At 45.3% G+C, this 21,745-nt stretch overlaps 1 protein-coding gene and 1 non-coding gene across 2 annotated transcripts; one reads left to right on the forward strand and one right to left on the reverse strand.

Annotated features, from left to right (window-relative positions):
- Positions 1-8,860: 8,860 nt before the first annotated feature.
- KPNA2 (karyopherin subunit alpha 2) lies at positions 8,861-20,429 on the reverse strand. The gene is made up of 11 exons (XM_037493605.2): positions 20,326-20,429; positions 18,760-18,857; positions 18,476-18,613; positions 15,548-15,636; positions 14,437-14,705; positions 13,772-13,866; positions 13,410-13,673; positions 12,992-13,225; positions 12,565-12,747; positions 10,080-10,229; positions 8,861-9,198 (listed from the first exon to the last, which is right to left on the reverse strand). The coding sequence occupies exons 2-11, from the start codon at positions 18,832-18,834 to the stop codon at positions 9,106-9,108; spliced, it is 1,590 nt and encodes a 529-aa protein (XP_037349502.1). The 5' UTR covers positions 18,835-18,857; positions 20,326-20,429; the 3' UTR covers positions 8,861-9,105.
- On the forward strand, positions 11,693-11,799 carry LOC119233078 (U6 spliceosomal RNA). Its single transcript, XR_005122246.1, has one exon. It is a non-coding gene; the product is annotated as a U6 spliceosomal RNA (small nuclear RNA).
- Positions 20,430-21,745: the final 1,316 nt, after the last annotated feature.

Raw genomic sequence — 21,745 nt, forward strand, 5'->3', positions numbered from 1 at the left:
AGACACACTGGGGGGGAGGGAAGGAGAGATTAGGGTCAAAATAAGGGGGCGCGGAGATTGTATGGGGACTATAACCAAGATGCAAATGCATACATTGTGCAAAAATGAAAAATGATGTAAAATATATAAAATAAAAAAATAGTGCTGCAATAACAAAAATGAGGAAACTGAAAAACAACAACCAATGAGGAAACGGAGTCACACAGAGGTTGGGTAACTTACCTGAGATCACAACAGCTAGAGGCCAAGCTGGGACCCCAAGCTGACACTCCAGCTACCATGCCAGACACCTCCCAGATGCCAGCACTGGGAATTTCTCCCTCATGGACAAAGAAGACAGACTGAAAAACCTGGGTCCGTTCCCAGTTGTGGCTCCAGTTAGCCTTGGATACAATCCCCTTCTCTGTGCCTCGGTTTACCCATTTGCAAAAGAGGATGTGGAATTAGATGGTCTCTTGCAGATCTGACTCTGTGGCTAATATGTGCCTTATCCCCAAAACAGTTGACAAAAACTGTCCCAGGTTTCTTGAGTTTTCCTTGGTTCCATCATGAAGGCAATCTGTGCCCCCCATTGGGGAAGAGTGTGTGTGTGCATCTGTGCACACATGCACTCAGTGCGTGAATGATTATGTAGTGCATCTCACGTGCTTGGCACTGTTCTAGATACTGTGGTTATAGTACAATAAGGTGAAACCCTTATGCGCCTCCTCTTCCTGGACACACCTCTAAACTACACTTCCCAGTCTCCTAGGAAGCTGGACAGCATGTAATTCAGTGCCAGCCAGTGAAATGTGGGCAGAAGTGATGTCTGTGACTTCCAGGCTTGTTTAAGTTCTCTTCTCTCCCTAGTCGACTTGGTCAGATGTAGAAACACCCCCCCCCCACCGCCAAAATGATGGAGCCAATGGATGGAGGAAGCCTGAGTCCCTGAGTGAGCATGTGGGACCGTGTCCCATCTCTGCCACCAATCTGCAGCAGGATGTGTGAGCAAAGTCTAATCCCTTTTTTTTTAAATTTTTTTTATTAAATAAGATTCAGTTATTTATTTTATTTTTTAAATTATTTATTTATTTATTTATTTATGCAAGCACTGGGTACAGTCAGAAGGGCGGAGGGTGAGAGAATTCACCAGATCCAGAGCGGGGAGCAGAGCAGGCAGAAGGACCCAAGTACACTGCTGAGGGGGGCAGCGGGTGGCAGGAGAGGTCTGCGCGCCATGTGGGACTCTCCTCCGGTGGCCGGGGAGCAGCCGGGGATCAAACCGGCGCTGCAGAGACTGAGGGCAGCTTCGCAACCCAGTGCTCAACTGCTGCGCTACCAGGGAGGCCCAAAGTCTAATCTCTTTTGTATTAAGCCACTGAGATGCTGAGATTCAGATGTCTGGGCTATAAACAGGACTTTTTTTTCTAATGAGAAGTAAACGTACTGCAATGTAAGACAAAAAGGGAGAGTGACTAGGGAAAGGGGTGATGTCCCGGAAGACCTATGTAGGAGGTAGCATTTGAAGTGAGACCTGACTGATGGGAGGGAATGAGTAACAAGAGGATCTGTAGGGAGCAGTGTTCAGGCATCAGGACCAGCATGAGCAAATGTCCTGGGGCAACAACATGACTGGAGAGTATAAGGAAGAGAAAGGAGGCCAGTGTAGCTGGAGCACAGGGAACGTGGTAAAATCTGAAGAAAAATAAGGTCAGAGATGTGGGTACCAGACAGGACCGAGTTTATGGAAGGCTTTGCCGGCCACAGTGAGGGGCTTTATTTTAAGTGTGATTCAGAGCCACTGGAAAATATTAAAGAGTGGTGATGGCACGTGATGTGTGTTTTAAAAAGACCCCTCTTTGTGTTTGTTTGTTTTTAAAGATTTATTTATTTATTTATACAAGCACTGGGTACAGTCAGAAGCACGGGAGGGTGAGAGAATTCACCAGAGCCAGAGCGGGGAGCAGAACAGGCAGACTGACGAAACACACTGCTGAGGGGAGAAGCAGGTGCAGCAGGAGAGGTCTGAGTGCCATGTGGGACCCTCGCTGGCGGCCGGGGATCGAACCGGTGCTGCAGAGGCTGCGGGCAGCTTCGCAGCCCTGCGCTCAACCTCAACCACTGCGCCACTAGAGGAGGCCCAAAAAAGACCCCTCTTTGATTGAAATCAGATTAGAGGTTACTTTGGCAGCCCAGCGATGAAGAGGGCCAGGTAGGGGAGTGCATGGGAGGGATGGTGGGAGATTTGTAAGCGGTTGACTGGAGAGGCCCGAAGGAAACTTCTGGAGTCCTAGTAATGTTCCATATCTTGATCTGGATGTGTACATTACCTGGTAAAAATGCATTGAGCTGCACACTTAAGATTAGAGCACTTTATACACATGGCTGCCTGTTTACCTCAATAAAAGAAAAACAAAGACAAAGGAAAAGGAAGAATCTAGAAGCTGTTGTAGAGGTGAGCAAGGTTCATCAAAAATCAAGCCTTCAGGCTGTGTGGAGTGGACAGGGGCAAGAGAGAAAACAGGAAGAGCAGAGTTGGAGGCGGCTGCCATGTGATCCTTTTATTATTCTGTTAAGAGGAGAGAGAAAGGAGGCCCTTTCACTGTCACCAGCTGCCCCCTTTAAAGGCAAGTGGGGGGGCCTCCCTGGTGGCACAACAGGTTAAGTGTCAGTACTATGACGCTATCAGCAGCCTCTGCAGCATGGGTTCCATCCCCCACCAGCGAGGTGACCCACATGGCACAGCAGACCTCTCCTGTCTCACCCGCTGCTCCCCTCAGCAGAGTATTTCTTTTTTTAAAGATTGATTTATTTATGCATACAAGAGCTGGGGTACAGGCCAGAGGTGTGAGGGGATGAGAGGATTCACCAGAGACAGAGTGGGGAGCAGAACAATCAGATAGACTGAAAGACACTGCTGAGGGGAGCAGTGGGTGAGACAGGAGAGGTCTGCTACGCCATGTGGGTAGCTCCCTGGCCGGCCCAGGATAGAACTCGTGGTGCAGAGGCTGCGGACATCTTCATAGGTTGTGTCTTAACCCCTTGCGCCACCAGGGGGGCCCCTCAGCAGTGCATTTCAGTAGATCCACTTGTTCTCTCCCCACTCTGTCTCTGGGGAATCCTCACACACACACACACACACACACACACACACACACACAAACACACACCCCACCTCTGGCCTGCACCCCAGCTCTTGTATGCATAAATAAAATAAATCTTTAAAAAATGAAATCTTCATCTGTTTTTCTTTGCAATAACCTGAAATCTGCTCAGTGACTATTTGAATACCAAGAGTTGAACCCCACTGAGTACAGCAAAAGGCAAATTAAAGAGGCAACTAATTCCATGATATCTAACTTGCTTCTTCCTTGCACCAGGCAGTCGTCGGCTCGACTTCCTCTCCACTGTGTGAATTGTTGCTGTGCAGGGCAAAAACTGCACCCCGTCCACCTCAGAGCTGGCTGCATTTCAATAAGGTCTGGGAGGACTCACGGCCCTTTCCAAGCTTAATTAGTTCGCATTTGTGAAGTGCCTTAGGAAGCTCAGGCCAGGATGCTATGGGAAGTCCTGGTTACTAGGATTCTCAACACACTCTTAAAAAGAACATTCCTGCATGAAAAAGGCAGGCAGAGCCAGCAAAGCGCCCACAGGAGCATGTGTGAATAGTGAAGGAGGCCTTGTGAAGTGCATTTGAGACCGTAAAGAAAGAGGGTAATTCTTTCCAACTTTCTGGCCCTCCTCCTATTCTCTAGAGCAGGAAATTATTTAAAGTATTTCCTGAACAGCTGAAGTATGTTAGAAACCTGCTAGCATTCTCTACATTATCTCCAGGAAATAGACGCTGAAGAATTACTTTGCAACAAGAAATTGCTTGAGCTTTGCTGCCCATTTCCACCTGAATGGGATGGATGTGCTCATTCTGGGAACCGAAGACTCATCTTCTTAGCTCATTTTGATGTCATCCTCAGGGTTTAAAGAACAGACCCAGAAGGACCCCTTTCACAGATGTGTGTGTGTATGCAGAGCGAGAATGGAAAACTTTCTCTGCCAGGTAATTTAGCAATTGATGTCAGTAATAACTTGCTAGCTATCTAGTTATTCTTACTCTGTGGGTGGGGTAAGAATGAAGTCAACTTCTGTTTTAGGTGGAAATCTAGAATATGCAGCAAAAGGAAACTGATTGTACCTCCAGGGATTTGCTCCGTCCAAGGCGTGAGCCCATAAATCTCCCAGGGAGGGTGGGAGCCCATGGCCTCCCGCCCCAGCAAGCCAAGTCTAAACCTCCTGCAAATGCACGTGGGGACGTCCATGGGGTCACAGGACAGAGTCATCTGGGAGCCAGCTGTGACTCAGACTAGCAAATTCTGAGTCTCTTACGAGAAGGGCAAGTGTGATGATCGCAGCAGAAATTCCAGGGGAAAATGACCATTGTTACCTCCAAAGCAAAGAACAAGGCCTGGAAAGAAAGCCAATTCCTGGAAAGAATGACAGAGCTGCCATGCTCCTTGCTTTCTACTGCCATCCCCCATGCTGTGGGTTGGGGTGGGGGAGAGTGCGGGGACCAGCCCTTGGCAACTGTCTGGCTGTCAGCGGGAAGATGAGGAGCCAAGAGCGGACAGTTGTTACCGCCCACTCTCAGGGGGCTGCAGGGAAGCTGAACTTGAGGCCAAGGAGCCAAATACAAACCCTGCCATCTTGCTTTCTGGGCACAAAGGCACCGCATTCTTCATGGGCTTCATCATGCCTCGGGAATGAAAGTTCACCAAATGCCACCTTTTGCTGACAGTTGTTAAACTTCAGTTCTGTAGTTAAGTTGCAGCTAAGTTTATTGGTCTAAGGTGTTAAATTACGGCACAAAGAAGGCAGAATGTATTAAAAAAAAAAAAAAAACAACACTGCAAACGTGTAGAAAATAAATTGGTAAATTCGTTCTCCATCCAAAATTTGTCATAGGTGGCTACACCTTTCATAACTTAATTTGAGTCTCTTTCTCAGAAAATCTCATGCGCTCCAACTATTTATTTTACAAGACTTGCATCCAATTTCAGGGGCTTGTGAGCTGCGTTACTCAGATTAAGGACTTCTATGAAAAAATGTACAGTCCAATGGTGGGGGGGGTTAGGCTGCATTTTAATCTTTGTGGTAAACCATGTTTTCAGATTTTCTAAAATTAATATTAGTTCTGGAGCCTCCCTGGTAGTGCAAGCGGTTAAGTCTCAGCACTATGAAGCTATCCACAGCCTCTATGCTGAGCTCAGTCACAGCCAGGAGGTGACCCACATGGCACAGCAGACCTCTCCTGTCTCACCTGCTGCTCCCCTCAGCAGTGGATTTCAGTAGATCCGCCTGTTCTGCTCCTCAAACCCCTTCACACCCTACACCTCTGGCCTGCACCCGTTCCTATGTGTATAAATAAATCTTTTTTTTAAATTAATATCACTTTTGTAACGATAAGAAAAGTTGTCTTACAGTTACCAAAAAGAAGGAAAAAGAATAAACTTCATGTGCACTAAGTTGTTTCTTCAGAATAACAGTGGTTGTGTAGGTGACTGGTAACAGTGTGAGGACAGTCAACTAAAATTTAGGCCTAAATCAGATTTTAAAAGTCCTCATTTCTACATGGCCTCCCACATACCTGCTGTATTCCAACAGTTGTGCAAAAAAATGCTCTCTCTTGGAGCTACAATCAGCAACTGCCCTCTGTACATCCACCATTCTCTGACTTTTCATTCCCTTTGTATTTTTCTTTCTTCCTCATTTTCCCTTATTTATCTGGACAAGCTTCTAATATTTTTTCCTGAACCTGCTCAAGTTCTAAACATTAAACCTTTTATCAGAGTTTAACTTTGTTTTCTCGGTCCTTCTAGGGTTTCACATCACTAGCAAGTAAAGGCCTATCTGCTATTTACTGACCAACTTCCAAGCAAATCATCACCAAGATGGACTCGGCAGCTCAAAGTGGCATTTCTCTCGGCCAGTGAGCATTTAGATGAAGTGTTCCAAAGGGATCTGCCTAACAGAATTGAAAGGGAGACGGCGCGGAAAGGCAGCCCAGAGCTCACTGGGAGAGCAGCACAGGTAATAGCTGGTAACAGCTGAACAGTTCCACTGTTCAGAAGCTATGGGAAAGCCTATAAAAGGCCTGCAGGCTGATGACACGTCCAGCTTTGGGGCAGAACCCCATCACTGAGTATAGAAAGACATGGGGTGGGCACATAGTGCTTTAGATCTGTGATTGATATGGAAAAACCAGGAAGAGTTAATAATTAAACTTAGCCTGGAAGCTAAATTTGTATGAAAATAGGGTTCTGGGGCCTCCCTGGTGGAGCAAGGGATTAAGCACCACACTGTGAAGCAATCCACAGCCTCTGCAGCACATGATCGATCCCGGGCCAGCCAGGGAGCAACCCACATGGCACAGCAGACCTCTCCTGTCTCGCCGCTGCTCCCCTCAGCAGTGTGTTTCAGTCAGTCTGCCTGTTTTGCTGCCTGGTCTGTGTCCGGTGAATCCTCTCACCCCCCTGCATCTCTGGCCTGTACCCCAGCTCTTGTATGCATAAATAAATCTTTAGAAAAAAATAATAGGGAAAAAAAAATAAAAAAAATTAGGGGTCTGTAAATTTTTGTTAAAAAGTCAGGAACATGACCTCCCTGGTGGCGCAGGTTGAGCGCCAACTGTGAAGCTGTCCACAGCCTCTGCAGTGTGGGTTCGATCCCAGCTGGCCGCGGAGTATCCACATGGCACTGCAGACCTCTCCTGTAGCTAGCGCCTGCTGCTCCCCTCAGCAGTGTAATTCAGGAGATCTGCCTGTTCTGCTCCCCACTCTGGTGAATCCTTTCATCTTCCCGCACATCTGGCCTGTACCCTGGTTCTTGTATGCATGAATAAATAAATCTTTTAAAAAAAAAAATAAAAATGTTGGGAACAGTTATTCTGGGGCCACAGTCTTTACCTAGGATACTAATGTCATGTAGTAACTATTACCTGTGGGAGTTTTATACCAGGGATTATGCTACTTTGATGGTCCAAAGATAACATGTGAAGAGGCAGGATTTGAACTCGGGCAGATCTGGCTCCTGATGACTTAGTTCATTCCACTGCCTCACGTTCCCGAACTAGAATGAAGAACATGGAAGATTCTGAAAAGCCTGGGAGGAAATACATGAAATGATCAATTCCTAGTGTTATAAAACTGTCCTGAATATTTAGGAGGAACTGGGCTGGGTGTTGGTAGACACCAGGGTTATGCTTTCAAACTATGCCAATAACATGCCATTTAACATATAAATGCTCAAAATTAAATAGCTTTTCTGCCTCACAAAACCCTGTTTGACAGTTCCAGTGTTTTTTATCATCTTTATTAGCTGGCATTGTGAAACTTAAATCAGTGATGTTACGAAAACACTTTCTAACACTTTCCCGTGGGGATGCTGTGCTATTTGGCCACGTTTTTGTTAATCACAAATTAGGGCAACAGCCCAATGTTCAAAGGAAGCAATACTAATGACATATTTCAAAAGCTTCCCAAAATCAGTGGAGGGAGGTAAGTAGCCAGCTATGCTTACTTCCCTTAATAGCCTTCTGAACTTTGGGTCCTGTACTTCACAAGGTTTACAGTTGCCCAAACAAAATTCAAGATTTTGCTTCTACCACTACAGCAAAATGGAAAGGAATGTACCACTTTGGTGGAAACAATTTTGGGTTTTAATTGATGAGGTTCTGGGAAGGTTTAAAATAAAAGGCAATTTGGGGCCCCCCTGGTGGTACAGGGGTTTAAGTCTCAGGACTATCAAGCTATCACCAGCCACACAGTATGAGTTCAATCCCCGGCCAGGGAGCTGACCCACTTGATGCAGCAGACCTCTCCTGACTCGCCCGCTGCTCCCCTCAGCAGTGTACTTCGGTCAATCTGCCCGTTCTGTCCCCCACTCTGTCTCTGATGAATCCTCTCACCCCCCGCACCTCTGGCCTGTACCCCAGGCTCTTGAATGCCTAAGTAAATAAATTTTAAAAAAAAAAGTGCCTCCCTGGTGGCGCAGATGGTTGAGCGCCGCACTGTGAAGCTGTTGCAGCCTCCACAGCGTGGCTTCCATCCTGGCCAGCCAGCGAGAATCCCATATGGTGAAGCAGACCTCTCCTGTCTCGCCCGCTGCTCCCCTCAGCAGTGTATTTCGTCCGTCTGCCTATTCTGCTCCCCGCTCTGTCTCTGGTGAATCTTCTCTCCCTCCCCCACATCTGGCCTGTACCCCGGCTCTTGTATAAAAATAAATCTTTAAATTAATAAATAAATCTTAAAAAAAATAGTTTAAGGGCCTTCCTGGTGGCACAAAGGGTTAAAGTACCACACTATGAAGCAATCACACAGCCTTTGCAGCACAGCAATCACACAGCCTTTGTTCCGGCCAGGGAACAACCCACATGATGCAGCAGACCTCTCCTCCGCAGTGTATTTCAGTCAATCTGCCTGTTCTACTCCCCACTCTGCCTCTGGTGAATACTCTCACCCCCCCGCATCTCTGGCCTGTACCCCAGCTCTTGTACGCATAAATAAATCTTTAAAAAAAAAAAAAGAATACTTAAAAAAGATTAAATGTGACATGAGTTGAGGAAAGCTGAAATTTTTTCTGGCCTGTGTGAAGTGGTTTTAAGTCTGGAAGTGCCGACAGCCATTATCATCAAGAGGAGAAGCAACCTAGAGCAAAGTCAGGACTCAGAAGGACAGAGCAGGAAAGAAGTTACTTATTACCCTTGATGGTTGATGACATCACAAGCTGTATATCAAACAATGTCTGCAGCCAGGACTACCTCCTTTAGTCACACTGATTTGGTTCAGCCTTAAGAGCACACACTAGAAAGCAACACGTAGGCATGGTGAAATAAAGGTGGAGCTTAATCTTTATTTACAGGACACTGCAGGTATGAAATTCCACATAGAAATAGGAAATCCATTGAGAGAAGAAGCTTCATACAGTATGTACAGTTTGGAACTGTTCAAGTATAGTCTTGTTGTAAAAAGTGCTACAATAACAAACCACATTTAAAAAGTTCGTAATAGAGAAACAGTAAGACAAACTTATACCAAACAGTACACAACAAACAACTTTATGCCTCAGCTGTACAATCTAAAAGTTAAAGGTCCCAGGAGTGCCATCCTGCACTTGGAATGTATAGCCTTCGGAGGTAGTTTCTGGCACAACATTCTGATCTTCCTCTTCCTGAAAGTTATTAAATGACATTAACATAATCTCATAAACATGGTACATTTTTAAGCAGTAATCTGCCTAGACGTTTGTATTTACATTTACTCTCAAGATTTTCACCTGCCTATTTCACCTTTAATCCTGTACAATATTTCAAACAGTGCTAAACTGCTATAACTGGCTCTTCTTGTGAATGCCTGGGAAGGGAAGGTTCTGAGCAAGTTAAGGAATGTTATTAATAAACTGAATTTTTTTTCTTCACCTGTCACTTTTCTGTAGGAAAAAGGAAAACTGCTTATTAGGCCCAGAGTATAGTTACAGGGTAGGCCTGCTTCTCTACCAACTCCTACAATTTACTGGAGAGTCTAAGATTCCTAAGAGTGTTCAGAAGAAAGCAAATTGATGACCTTTTGATTTTTATGTCTCAAGTTAAAAAACTTACATTATCAAGTCAAACATTAGAGGAACTAACATGGACATTATGTCTACTTACAAATACTTTGCTATATTTAACAACTGTACAGACTGAATTAAAAGAATAAGCGAAGGGCCCCCCTGGTGGTGTAAGGGGTTAAGCACCACACTATGAAGCAATCTGCAGCCTTTGCAGCACAGGGAGCAACCCACATGGCACAGCAGACCTCTCCTGTCTCGTCCACTGCTCCCCTCAGCAGTGTATTTCACTCAGTCTCCTGTTCTGTTCCCTGCTCTGTCTCTGGTGAATCCTCTCACCCCCCTCCCCCGTATCTCTGGCCTGTACCCCAGCTCTTGTATGCATAAATAAATAAATCTTTAAAAAAAAAAACTAAAACTAAATTTAAAAAAAAGGGAAAAAAATCTTATGGAGCTTGATCTTAAACATGTACTTTCCAAGTTAATATTTACATGTTACTCACCTCTACAGAGAAATACTTCTCAATCAAGTTTAATGAAGCTTTGTACACAGATTCGTTTTCATGGTTTTGTAGGGCTTCAATTTTGTCCAAACCTCCACATTCTTCAATCATTATACTAAGTTTCTCAGTTTCACCTAATTTCTCAGCAGCCTGAAAAAAATTAATTCCAAGTTATTGGCCTAAGCTCTGAAACAATCTATTTTAATGGGAAAAAAAACAAAACAACGAGAATGGTTTCGTCACAGCTCCTTCAACAATCCTATTGAGATAAAACTATCTCCATTTTCCATTTTTTTAAAAATTCAGGGTGATCAGTTTTGTACTTACTTTTTTAAACTACATTTGTAGCTTTGAGCCAGAGATCATCTATCTGTTCTGGGCATCAAAATCACCTGCTGAATTTAAAAACTGATACTATATCCAGGTTCAACTGGTCTGCAATGAACAGGATATTACTATTTAAAAGTATCCCAAATAATCTCACAGTGCAGCCAAAGTGGATGGCCTGTAAGGGTAAACAAGGCCTATAGTATATAGATGCAAATTTCCCTAGCTAAATTTTTTGATATCAAGAAGAATATATTGGACCTCCCTGGTGGTGCAAGGGGTTAAGATGCAACCTATGAAGCTATCCACAGCCTCTGCAGCACTAGGTTCGATCCCCAGCCAGGGAGCAACCCACATGGTGCAGCAGACCTCTCCTGACTCGCCCACTGCTCCCCTCAGCAGTGTATTTCTGTCAATCTGCCTGTTCTGTTCCCCACTCTGTCTCTGGCAAATCCTCTCACCCCCCACACCTCTGGCCTGTACCCCAGCTCTTGTATGCATAAATAAATAAGTCTTTAAAGAAAAAAAGAATATATTAGGTATAATAGTATTATGGTTAGATAACACAAATATTTACAGATTATCTTATTTGCTTCAAAATAATTTAGGGGGCTTAGATAAGAGAAATTGAGAAAACAACTTATTTGTGTAGAGTGGACATGCCAGGGAACATTATTTTAGATTCAACTTTGGTATGTAAACTGTTCCATAATCAGATCCTACACGGAATATAAACAAATAAAGGAACAGGGCCTCCCTGCTGGCACAAAGGGTTAAGCACAGCACTATGAAGCTACATACAGACAGCCTCTGTAGCACAAGTTCAATCCCCAGCTGGCCAGGGAGCAACCCACATGGCGCAGCAGACCTCTCCTATGTCACACACTGCTCCCTTCAGCAGTGTATTTCAGTCAGTCTGCCTGTTCTGTCCCCACTCTCTCTCTGGTGAATCCTCTCACCCTCCCACACCTCTGGCCTGTATCCCAGTCTTACATACATAAATAAATAAATCTTTTTAAAAAAGAATAAAGGAACAGACAGAACTAATCCAAAACAAGCCCTAGAAATCTGAATACACAACTGAGGCTACCAGAGGAGGGTCAGGAGTGGGGCGCCCTCCCTAAATGGATTATGGCAAAGGACTCTAGGTGCTTTGGTGGTGGATGGTAGTGACATACACCTGAAGAGGTGTGAACCCGTATCCCTAAATCAGTGTGTTGTGAACCAACCAATGTTACCTTAATTAAAAAAAAAAACAAACACACAATCAAAAAAATCTAGACTCAGTGCTCGCTTCGGCAGCACATATACTAAAATTGGAACGATACAGAGAAGATTAGCATGGCCCCTGCGCAAGGATGACACGCAAATTCGTGAAGCGTTCCATATTTTAAAAAAAAAAAAAAAAAAAAAAAAAAAAAATCTAGACTCAGAAGCTTATTAAAGTTGATGAGTAGGACCTCCTGCCATCAATCACAGGAAGAACATCCTACATGCTGGCATGCTTAGATCAATTAGAAATGGGATCAGAAGAAAAATATAATCAAGTAACTGTATCGTTTAAATTTAATTTCACCAAAACTCAGCATGACATTGGGGAATTAATGATTCTTGACAAAATAGCTATGAATGGTATCCACATATGGACTTGCATTCAATTCAGGTCACACTATCCACTTATCATCTCATTTCCATTTCTTATAGTCCCTTGAGTGTCTTTCACCAGGAATGTGGAACATGTAACAAGCTGTCTGATTCTGTGGCTGAATCTGCCTGATTCTGTGTGTGCACTTAGATACTCTCCTACTCCAAGCTAAATAGTAAATGATTAATATCAAACCCAAATTCAAATAAGACTTACCCAGAAGAGAGGCCTCCCTGGTGGCACAGGGGGTTAGGACACAGTCTATGGGGCTGTCCGCAGCCACTGCAGCATGGGTTTTATCCCCGGCCGGGGAGGTGACCCACATGGCATGGCAGACCTCTCCTGCCTCACCCGCTGCTCCCCTCAGCAGTGTATTTCAGTCAATCTGCCTGTTCTGCTCCCCACTCTATCTCTGGTGGGTCCTCTCAACCCCCACACCTCTGTCCTGTACCCCAGTTCTTGTATGCATAGATAGATGTATCTTAAAAAAAAAAAAAAAAAAGACAGACTTACCTGGAAGATATTTGAAATGGCATCCAAAATAACCAAAATAATTTTCGTATCTTTTGCAGTTAAGAGGTTCATCAATGGTTCTATTATGCCACAATGAACAAGATATACAATCTGTTCAACTGTTCCACCACTTGTATAGTTGGTAACAGCCCACACAGCTTCCTTTTGTGTCTTAAAGTCTGCCTAATAAACATCAGGAAACAGGTTTTATTTCAGAATGAGAGAAAAAAACAGAAAAATCCAAAAAGTTTTGTTTTAGGAAAATAACAGCTAAAACTACTTCTATCCAACCTTAAGAGGCAATTGGCTACTGTTTAGCAAAGGACTAAGCAGAACCCAAAATTGGTGCACTAAGGACTACGTCAAGCACAGCTCTACCAAATCCCACCTGTAAACACCAACAATCTTTTGACTGTGATTTTATTACCTTAGAGAGAACGCCAACAAGAAATGGGACTAATCCATGATTCACCACTTGCTGTATCTGATCCTGACGGCCAGCTGTGATGTTTGACATTGTCCACGTAGCTTCCTTTTGAATATTAGTTTTGGAGTTGGTTAGCAGGCTGGGAAAGACAGCAAGTGCTCCTGCATCTATTACAACCTGAGTCTGCTCATCTGTCCCAGTGACAATATTCCCTATGGCTCTTAGTGCAGGAGTCTAAAAAGAAAACAAAAAATGTTAATGCTGGCAGTTATCTTTTTATTTTTTCAGCATTGTCCCAAAACTATATTCCCTAGGAGTTCTGATAAGAGGCCCAACTGGCCAAAAATAGGCATCATGTCAATATAGTATTGATTACATCTTTATACTTCACATTCTCATTTGAAAGTTATTTTCTTACCACAATTGGCAATTCAGTAGCTCCAAGAAGCTTCACAAGTTGGGGCACAACTCCTGTTTTCACAACCATTTCAATCCGTTCATTTGGACCATCAGTAAGATAGGAAATGGCCCAGCAGGTATCTGCTAATACTTCTGGATCATCGTGATGCAGGAGACGAACTAAAGTAGGAAGAATCTGCTCAACAGCTTCTAAGGGCGGTGCGGGATTCTTGTTGCGACAAAGATTTGAAAGTGTCCAGGTAAGATTACGCAAGTAACCACACTAAGGGGAAAGAAAAATGCAATGAGAAGTCTGTCTTTTGAAGGACAGGAAAAATGAGAATCAAGAACTGAGTGACCATACTTTGGTTAGAAACTTACTGCTAAAGATGACATATCAGGAACTGCAAGAAGAGCCAACAGTGGCTCAACTGCACCATATTTGATAACCAAGTCTCGGAAAATTGAACCATCACCTGAAAAAAAAGGGTAAGGTAATCACATCTACTTGTTTGGAACCACCAGTGTTCAGTGACTGAGTACAAAAGTGACACCTCAACATAAAATGACACCCTTGGAGATTATTTTCTTAGATACTTCTCAGATGCCTATTTTTAGTAACACATTTGCCCCTAATAAACATGGGAAAGCAAGTAAGCTCAAAATTGAACACAAAGGCAATTATTAGTGGGCCTCCCCTGGTGGCGCAGTGGTTGAGCGCTGGGCTGGCAGGCTGCCTGCAGCCTCTGCAGCGCCGGTTCGATTTCTGGCCGCTGGCAAGGATCCCACATGGCGCAGCAGACCTCTCCTGTCGCGCCCGCTGCTCCTCTCAGCAGTGTATTTCGTCAGTCTGCCTGTTCTGTTCCCTGCTCTGGCCCTGGTGAATTCTCTCACCCTCCCACACTTCTGACTGTACCCAGGGCTTACATAAATAAATAAATCTTTTTTTTTTTTTTAAAAAGGCAATTATTAGTAACGACAACATACTTCTTCCAACCTTAATACAATTAGAGACATTCAATCCAAAGAATTTCAAATCCAAGTACCTGCAATGTTTCCTAGAGCCCATACAGCTTGTTCACTGATGTGTGCATGGGGAGATGCCAACAGAGAAATGAATGCTGTGATAGCACCTCCATCTACCACAGCCTTTGTCTGTTCTGATGTACCAGAAGCAATGTTAGTGAGTGCCCAAGCAGATTCAAACTGAATGGGGCTACAATCAGTTCTGCCCAAGAAGGACACAAATTTTGGAATCAAGCCAGCCCGGATTATGTTGTCTATGGGTGGCTGTTTTTCCCTAGAAAGTAGTTTCCTAAGGGTGAGCAAAAAGAGAAACAAAAGCAGGTGATTAACAAAACAAGTCTGTGTAAAAACTATCTCAAAATGCTATTCAAGAGTTCAGAACTTTAAACCACCTTTTACACTAAATGCTGAGACAAAGCACTAAATGCTGTGATAGCCTGGAACTTAAGAAAGAAGTTAAACACACTGCATACATGGTGCTGCCATTCATGGTATTCTTTACTATCTTTTTTAAACTACCCTTTTCCAAAAATCAAAATATCACCAATAATTAACCTCCTTTCTGCATTCCTAAAATCTGATACTTTAGATACTGTCACCTTTTAAAATCTCCGATTTGACAAAGTTACACTCTCATTTTAAGTTTCATTTTTGTTTACTGTGAAGTCAAACATTTTCCATGATCACTCGCCATTTATATTTTTCTGCAGTATCAAGCCACAGAAATTATTTATCCTGTTATGTATAGCAGAAATATTTATGTTTGGCAGGAGATATACTTATTTTTTAAGTGAATGTACCTTTATAAATAGATATGATTACTGAATAATTTCCTTTCCCTTCAACAGATTTGAAATGCCACTATGACAAAAACTTTGTAATTTTCTTAAAACATATGCCAAAAGGGTAACAGTGATTAAGAATGGAGATGGGCAGGATTTGAGACAATAATAGTAAATTAGTTTTTACCGACAGGAAAATTCTAGTTAAAATAGGCCTAAGGTTAGCTTTAACTTTTACTTTGCTTACAAGACTTGTGTCTTGTTGCCAAAAAAAAAGAAAAACAAAAAACACCAAAGTCTAAAAAGGTGGATTCTTAGGTTATCAAATGCTATAGTAAACAAGACTTACCTAGCAGCTTGAGTAGCTTGGAGCTGGCTTTCCAAATTGTTACTATTTATGCCTTTGATAATGTCATCAACAGACCAATTTACAGTGCCCTATAAAAACAGTGGAATTCATTTCATCTTAAAATCACTTTTAATATTAAATAAACACAAACAAAATGCATACTTGCCATTATTAAGACATTCTTTATATTTTAGTTAGTAAAAGTTTAGCCCTACATTTGCCTATTAAGTATTATTTTATATGTAGCACAGCTCTCATACTTGGTGTTTAAAAAAAAAAAAAAATTAATTATTTATCTGGGCCTCCCTGGTGGCGCAAGGGGTTAAGCGTCAGCACTATGAAGCAATTGGCAGCTACTGCAGCATGAGTTCGATCCCCAGGCAGGGAGGTGACCCACATGGTGCAGACCTCTCCTGTCTCTCCCGCTGCTCCTCTCAGCAGTGTATTTTAGTCAGTCCAACTGTTCTGCTCTTCACTCTGTCTTTAGTGAATCCCCTCACCTACCCTGCACCTCTGGCCTACACCCCAGTTCTTGCATGCATAAATAAATAAACCTTTTAAAAAAATCATCTTGTAGAAGAACTGGGGTGTAGAGGGGGGTGAGAAGATTCACCAAAGACAGGGTGGGGAAAACAGATTTACTTACTGGGGCAAGGGGAGCATAGGGCGAGACAGGAGAGGTCTGCTGCACTACATGTGGGTTAACTCCCTGCCCCAAGATTGAACTCAGGCTGTTGTGGTGATAGCACTGAGATTTAAACCCCTAGGCCACCAAGGAGGCCCTCACACTTGGTGTCTTGACTCACTGGAGACTCAAGTTATAGACTTTGCCAGCATTTTGTCACAATAAAGGTGGCTGTGATTAATTTAAAGAATTAATTAAAAGCACTTTCTACTCTATTAGTCCCAAGCACTTACATTCAGATCTACCTTTATGGAGAAAGGGATGAAGTTAAGAGGGAATATGCTGGGGATTTTCACGCTGCAGTTTGTTATCTATTATTCCCACAAATATAAATCCTACATTTAAGTGCAAATATTAAGTGGTACAAATATGTTATGACAACAGAAAGGTCTGAGAATCAATGCTACAATTAACTACAAAAGACAGAGTACCTTTCTGCTTGGGAGCTTACAAATTAAAACAGTTACAGCTTAAAATGAGACAAGTAGAGAACCATGAAACAAGTGTATATACATTTGCTGTTATAAAGCAGCCACTCCCCAGTTTTGGTGCACTACCAGGTGCTACAGGAATTCTGAGCTAGGAAAATTTTTCCTGCTAGGCTGACCCCATGAGTGCTATAAAAGATAGGAGACTTGAGTCTAGTACTCCAGAAATACAAGTTAATATTCAAATAAAGGAAAAAAAAAAAAAAGGAAAACGTAGAACCCTAAAGGAAAACATAATGTGTAAAAACCAGGAAAAACGTCCATTAACTTTGAAAGAGATAAAATATGGAAATCCAAGAAGGAACTAACTTACAAATGACCTTTAAAGAATATGGATTTAAAATCAAAGTTTTTAAGCAGAGAAACATGTCTAAAAGTTATTTTAGGGGCCTCCCCGGTGGCACAGCGGTTGAGCGCTGGGTTGCGAAGCTGCTCGCGGCCTCTGCGGCGCCGGTTCGATCCCCGGCTGCTCCCCGGCCACTGGAGGAGGGTCCCACATGGCGCGCAGACCTCTCCTGCCGCCCGCTGCTCCCCTCAGCAGTGTACTTCGGTCCTTCTGCCTGCTCTGCTCCCCGCTCTGGCTCTGGTGAATTCTCTCACCCTCCCGCGCTTCTGACTGTACCCAGTGCATGTATAAACAAAACAAACAAACAAACAAATAAATAAATAAAACATGCCTCTATTTAAAAAAAAAAATAAATAAATAAAAGTTATTTTAGGAAAATTTCTACTAAAAGTGTGTGGCATAAAATGAAAAGATAAATTAGGAGAGTACTGCAACTATTTCAGGAGAAAAAAAAAATTGAACAAAGCTAGTGACAAGTACAAAAATAGAGAAACCAAAAAAAGAAATAAAGAAGACAGGAGGTGGTGGGTTGTGGACATGCTGACTTTTTTGGTTAACATTAGAATGGCGAGTGCAAGGAACCAAGCTGGCAGCGGGAAAGCAAGGAAAGCTAAAAGGATACCAAAGCTAAAGGCGACTTTGGAATCAATGCCAGTGGGTAGAGAATGGGCAGAAAAGTAAATCCTTTAGTATTCCTGATTGGGAAGAAAAAAAGATCTTCACAGATATGACAGCTAACAAAATTAAGACTAGGAGTGTTATTTAAAATTCTAAGAAAAGTGCCTCCTTGGTGGTGCAAAGGGTTAAGCACAGCACTGTGAAGCTGTCTGCAGCCACTGCAGCCTGACTTCAATCCCAGGAGCTGACACATAGGGTGCAGCAGACCTCTCCTATCTCGCCTACTGCTCCCCTCAGCAGTGTATTTCAGTATATCCACCTGTTTTGTTCCCCACTCTGCCTCTGGTGACTCCTCTCACCCCCCACACCTCTGGCCCGTACCCCAGTTCTTGTACGCACAAATAAATCTTTAAAAATAAAATAAAATTCTAAGAAAAGTCCCAAACTGAGGGCCTCCCCAGTGGTGCAGCAGTTGAGCACAGGGTTGCAAAGCTGCCCGTGGCTTCTGCAGTGCCGGTTCGATCCCCAGTTGCCAGGCGAGGGTCCCACATGGAGAGCAGACCTCTCCTGCCGCCCGCTGCTCCCCTCACTGGTGTACTTCGTCAGTCTGCCTGTTCTGCTCTCTGCTCTGTCTATGGTGAATTCTCTCACCCTTGCATGCTGACTGTGCCCAGTGCTTATATAAATAAATAAATAAATAAATAAATAAATAAATCTTAAAAAAAAAAAAAAAAGGCGCCCCAAAATGAGTTTCAAGGTTTAGTGCAATTCATAAACGAAAATATATTTACCTGATTGTTCCGGTTTTCCTGCAGTGGAGAAGTAGCATCATCAGGAAACGAGCTTACATTTCTCCTTTTCAGCATCTGGTCATCTTTCTTTGCTTTTCTCAGTTCCACATTAACTTCTATTCTGCGTCGCCTCATTTCCTTGGGAACAGATCATTTCCACCTATTATACCAAGTCTTGTGCCAAATGGGGGCTTTTTTTTTCAAATCCCCTTTAAGTTTTTACCCCTTCCCAAGTATCCAGAAATTTAAAAAAATACAAAAAGAATGCAACAGAAGGTACTCACTGTACTATCTTTCCCCTTGTTCTTGAATCTGGTAAGGCGGGCAGCTGGCAAGTTAGTATTCTCATTGGTGGACATGGTTATGAGACAAAGGAGAAAAGCTAGAAAACAAGGGAGAGAAAAAAATTCTCCTTTCTTCTTTATGTCAGTAAGAGCACTTACAGAAATAGCAGGCATATACTGACTTCACAGCACAATCCTAAGAGAGGAACTTCAGGGCCTCCTTGGTGGCACAAGGCATTTGAAGCACAGCACTGTGAAGCCATCCCCCGGCTGGCAACCCACGCCGGGCAGCAGACCTCTCCAGCCTCCCCAGCTGCTCCCTCAGCAGTGTACTACTTCGGTCACTGTGCCTGTTCTGGTCCCCGCTGGTGAATACTGTGAATACTCTGCACCTCTGGCCTGTACCCTAGTTCTTGCATGCATAAATAAATCTCAAAAAAAAAAAGAGGAGGGACTTCATTTCTCAGCGCTATGAAATGATTGTGGCGCAGAGTATTCGTCCCCTCCCCTCTGAGGGGCTGCAACTTCCAGAGCAGTGCAGTCCATCAGGAATGTCATGGAAGCTGCTACATTTAAATTTCCTAACATCCACAGCTAAAAAAAAAAAGAAACAAGTGGAAAAAACTACTATTTCATTTAAACCACCAGAACCAAAAGTCTCATCTCTACCTATTATTTATTTTTTAAATCGCGGTATCGGACATTCGCTCCCCTCAAGCATTCCTGGAAGGCACGCGGGCCTCAAGTTCACGATGTCCTCGGCCCGAGCCACGTCCGCCGGCGGATGCCGCGCGGGACAGGGTGACCGCGGCCTCCAGAGTCCACGAACAGTTTCCCGAAGACAGAGGAGGGGGGCAGAGCGGGCAGCTAAAATCTGTGCCCTAAGGGAGCCTCCTCGGGAGGCTCCATTGTCTTCGAAATGGCCCGAAGCGCCATCTCCTCCTCCCTGGAAAACGAAGCTCAGCTCTGCGCCCGGCAGCGCGTCCTCCCGCCTCCCCGGCCCGGCCTGTCAACACGGAGCCCCGCCCGCGCCCACCCGCGGGGCTCGGGGGCTGCCACCGGGCTGGGGCAGCCGCGCTTCGCGGGGAGCCTGCGCGCCACCTCCCGGGGTGACCGAAGGAAAGTCCTTCCAATTTCGCTTTCCAGCCCAGCGCGTCCCTCTGCCAGCTGCGACGCGGCCGGGCCGGGGCCTGCGCGGAGAGCGCGTCTCCCAACCGCCGCCTCCAGGCCAGGCCAGGCCGGCCCCTGCCCCAGCCCCAGCCCGGACGCTGCCGCGGAGCCGGCGGAGGAGGGCCCCGGCCCCCCCGGCCCCGGCTCCCGGGCCCGACCCCGCGGAGGATCGGGGCCCCCGGCGCCACGGGCTCCCGCCGCGGCTCGCACCGCCTCGGCGCCCCGCACCCGAGCCCCGCAGGCCGAACAGCCGCCGCGCCAACGTCCGGCGCCGGAGGCCTCGCCACGCAGGGCGGCCGCGGCCAGGCCGGGCCTCCCCTCCCGCCGCCCGCGAGGCGAGCGCGGCCGACGGCTCCGCCGCTGCCGCTCCGGCCAGACCGCGGCCCGAGCGCTCACCTTGCGGGCGGCCCCGGCTTCCACAGGCGGCGGTGCGGGCGCAGGTGCAGGTCAGTGCCCGGGAAACGTCCACCTCGCTTCAGCCCGAAGACGGTGTGGCTCGTGCAGCCGGCCGGCGCGATTTAAATTTCCCGGTGGCTCCGCATTCCGATTGGCTGGTTCGAGCCCATGCTCTGCACCCATTGGTGGATTTGAAAAACACGTTAGGAGGGGGGAGGTCAGAGGGCCTGGGAGACAGGGAGGTAGCCTCGCGAGAGCTGAGAGCGGCCGGCCGATCCCAGAGCTCCTTGCAGTCGGGAGTGGGACGACTCCGCGGCTCGGCGTGCGGCGCGCAGGGCTGGCCCGGCTGGGCGCGCCCCGGCCCCGCCCGCCCCCGTCCCGAGGACTGGGAGTCGCTTCCCCTGGGGGGCAGCCCTCACCCGCTACCGCGAACGACCCCCCCTAGATCGTTCCCCTTAAAAATCATTATACAGGGGCCTCCGTGGCGGCGCAAGGGGTTCTCTAAGCACGCTAAAGCAAGCCGCAGCTACTGCAGCACGAGTTCGATCCCCGGCCAGGGAGATACCCACAGGGCGCAGCAGACCTCTCCTGCCTCGCCCACTGCTCCCCTCAGCAGTGTATTTCAGTCAATCTGCCTGTTCTGTTCCCCACTCTGTCTCTGGTGAATCCTCTCACCCCCACCCCCAACCTCTGGCCTACACCCCAGCTCTTGTATGAATAAATAAAACTTACAAATTAAATAAAATCTTTATACAGAAGTATATTGCTAAACATTTCTGACCACTCCTCCTGGCCCCATAGGACACCGAAGAAACTTGGCAGGGGGTTCTGGAGGTGAGGAATAAGGCAGATTTGTGTTGCATTTTAGGGTTTTTTTTAAAAAAAACGTAGTTATAAAAATCTAGAGAAGCCACAAATGTGGTAACAAAAGGTTTATTATGGGGCTTCCCCGGTGGCGCAGCGGTTGAGCGTGGGGTTGCGAAGCTGCCCGCAGCCTCTGCAGTGCCGGTTCGATCCCCGGCTGCTCCCCGGCCACCAGAGGAGGGTCCCACATGGCGCGCAGACCTCTCCTGCCGCCCGCTGCTCCCCTCAGCAGTGTACTTCGGTCCGTCTGCCTGTTCTGCATCCTGCTCTGACTCTGGTGAATTCTCTCACCCTCCCGCGCTTCTGACTGTACCCAGTGCTTGTATGAATAAATAAATAAATAAATAAATAAATCTTAAAAAAAAAAAAAAGGTTTATTATGCATGTTTCTCCAGGTTTTTAAACAATTTCAAATATAGAAGAATTGTACATTTTTATGTGTTTTGCAAGTGTTACCATTTTTCCCACTTGCTAGTTCTATGTGTGTGTATATATACTATTTGTACTATTTGAAAGTAAGTTTCAGAAATCATGTCTCTTTACCCCTAAATATTTG

This window comes from Talpa occidentalis, unplaced genomic scaffold (genome assembly GCF_014898055.3).
Source record: "Talpa occidentalis isolate TD23 unplaced genomic scaffold, MPIMG_talOcc4v2.1 talOcc4.7, whole genome shotgun sequence".
NCBI lineage: Eukaryota > Metazoa > Chordata > Mammalia > Eulipotyphla > Talpidae > Talpa > Talpa occidentalis.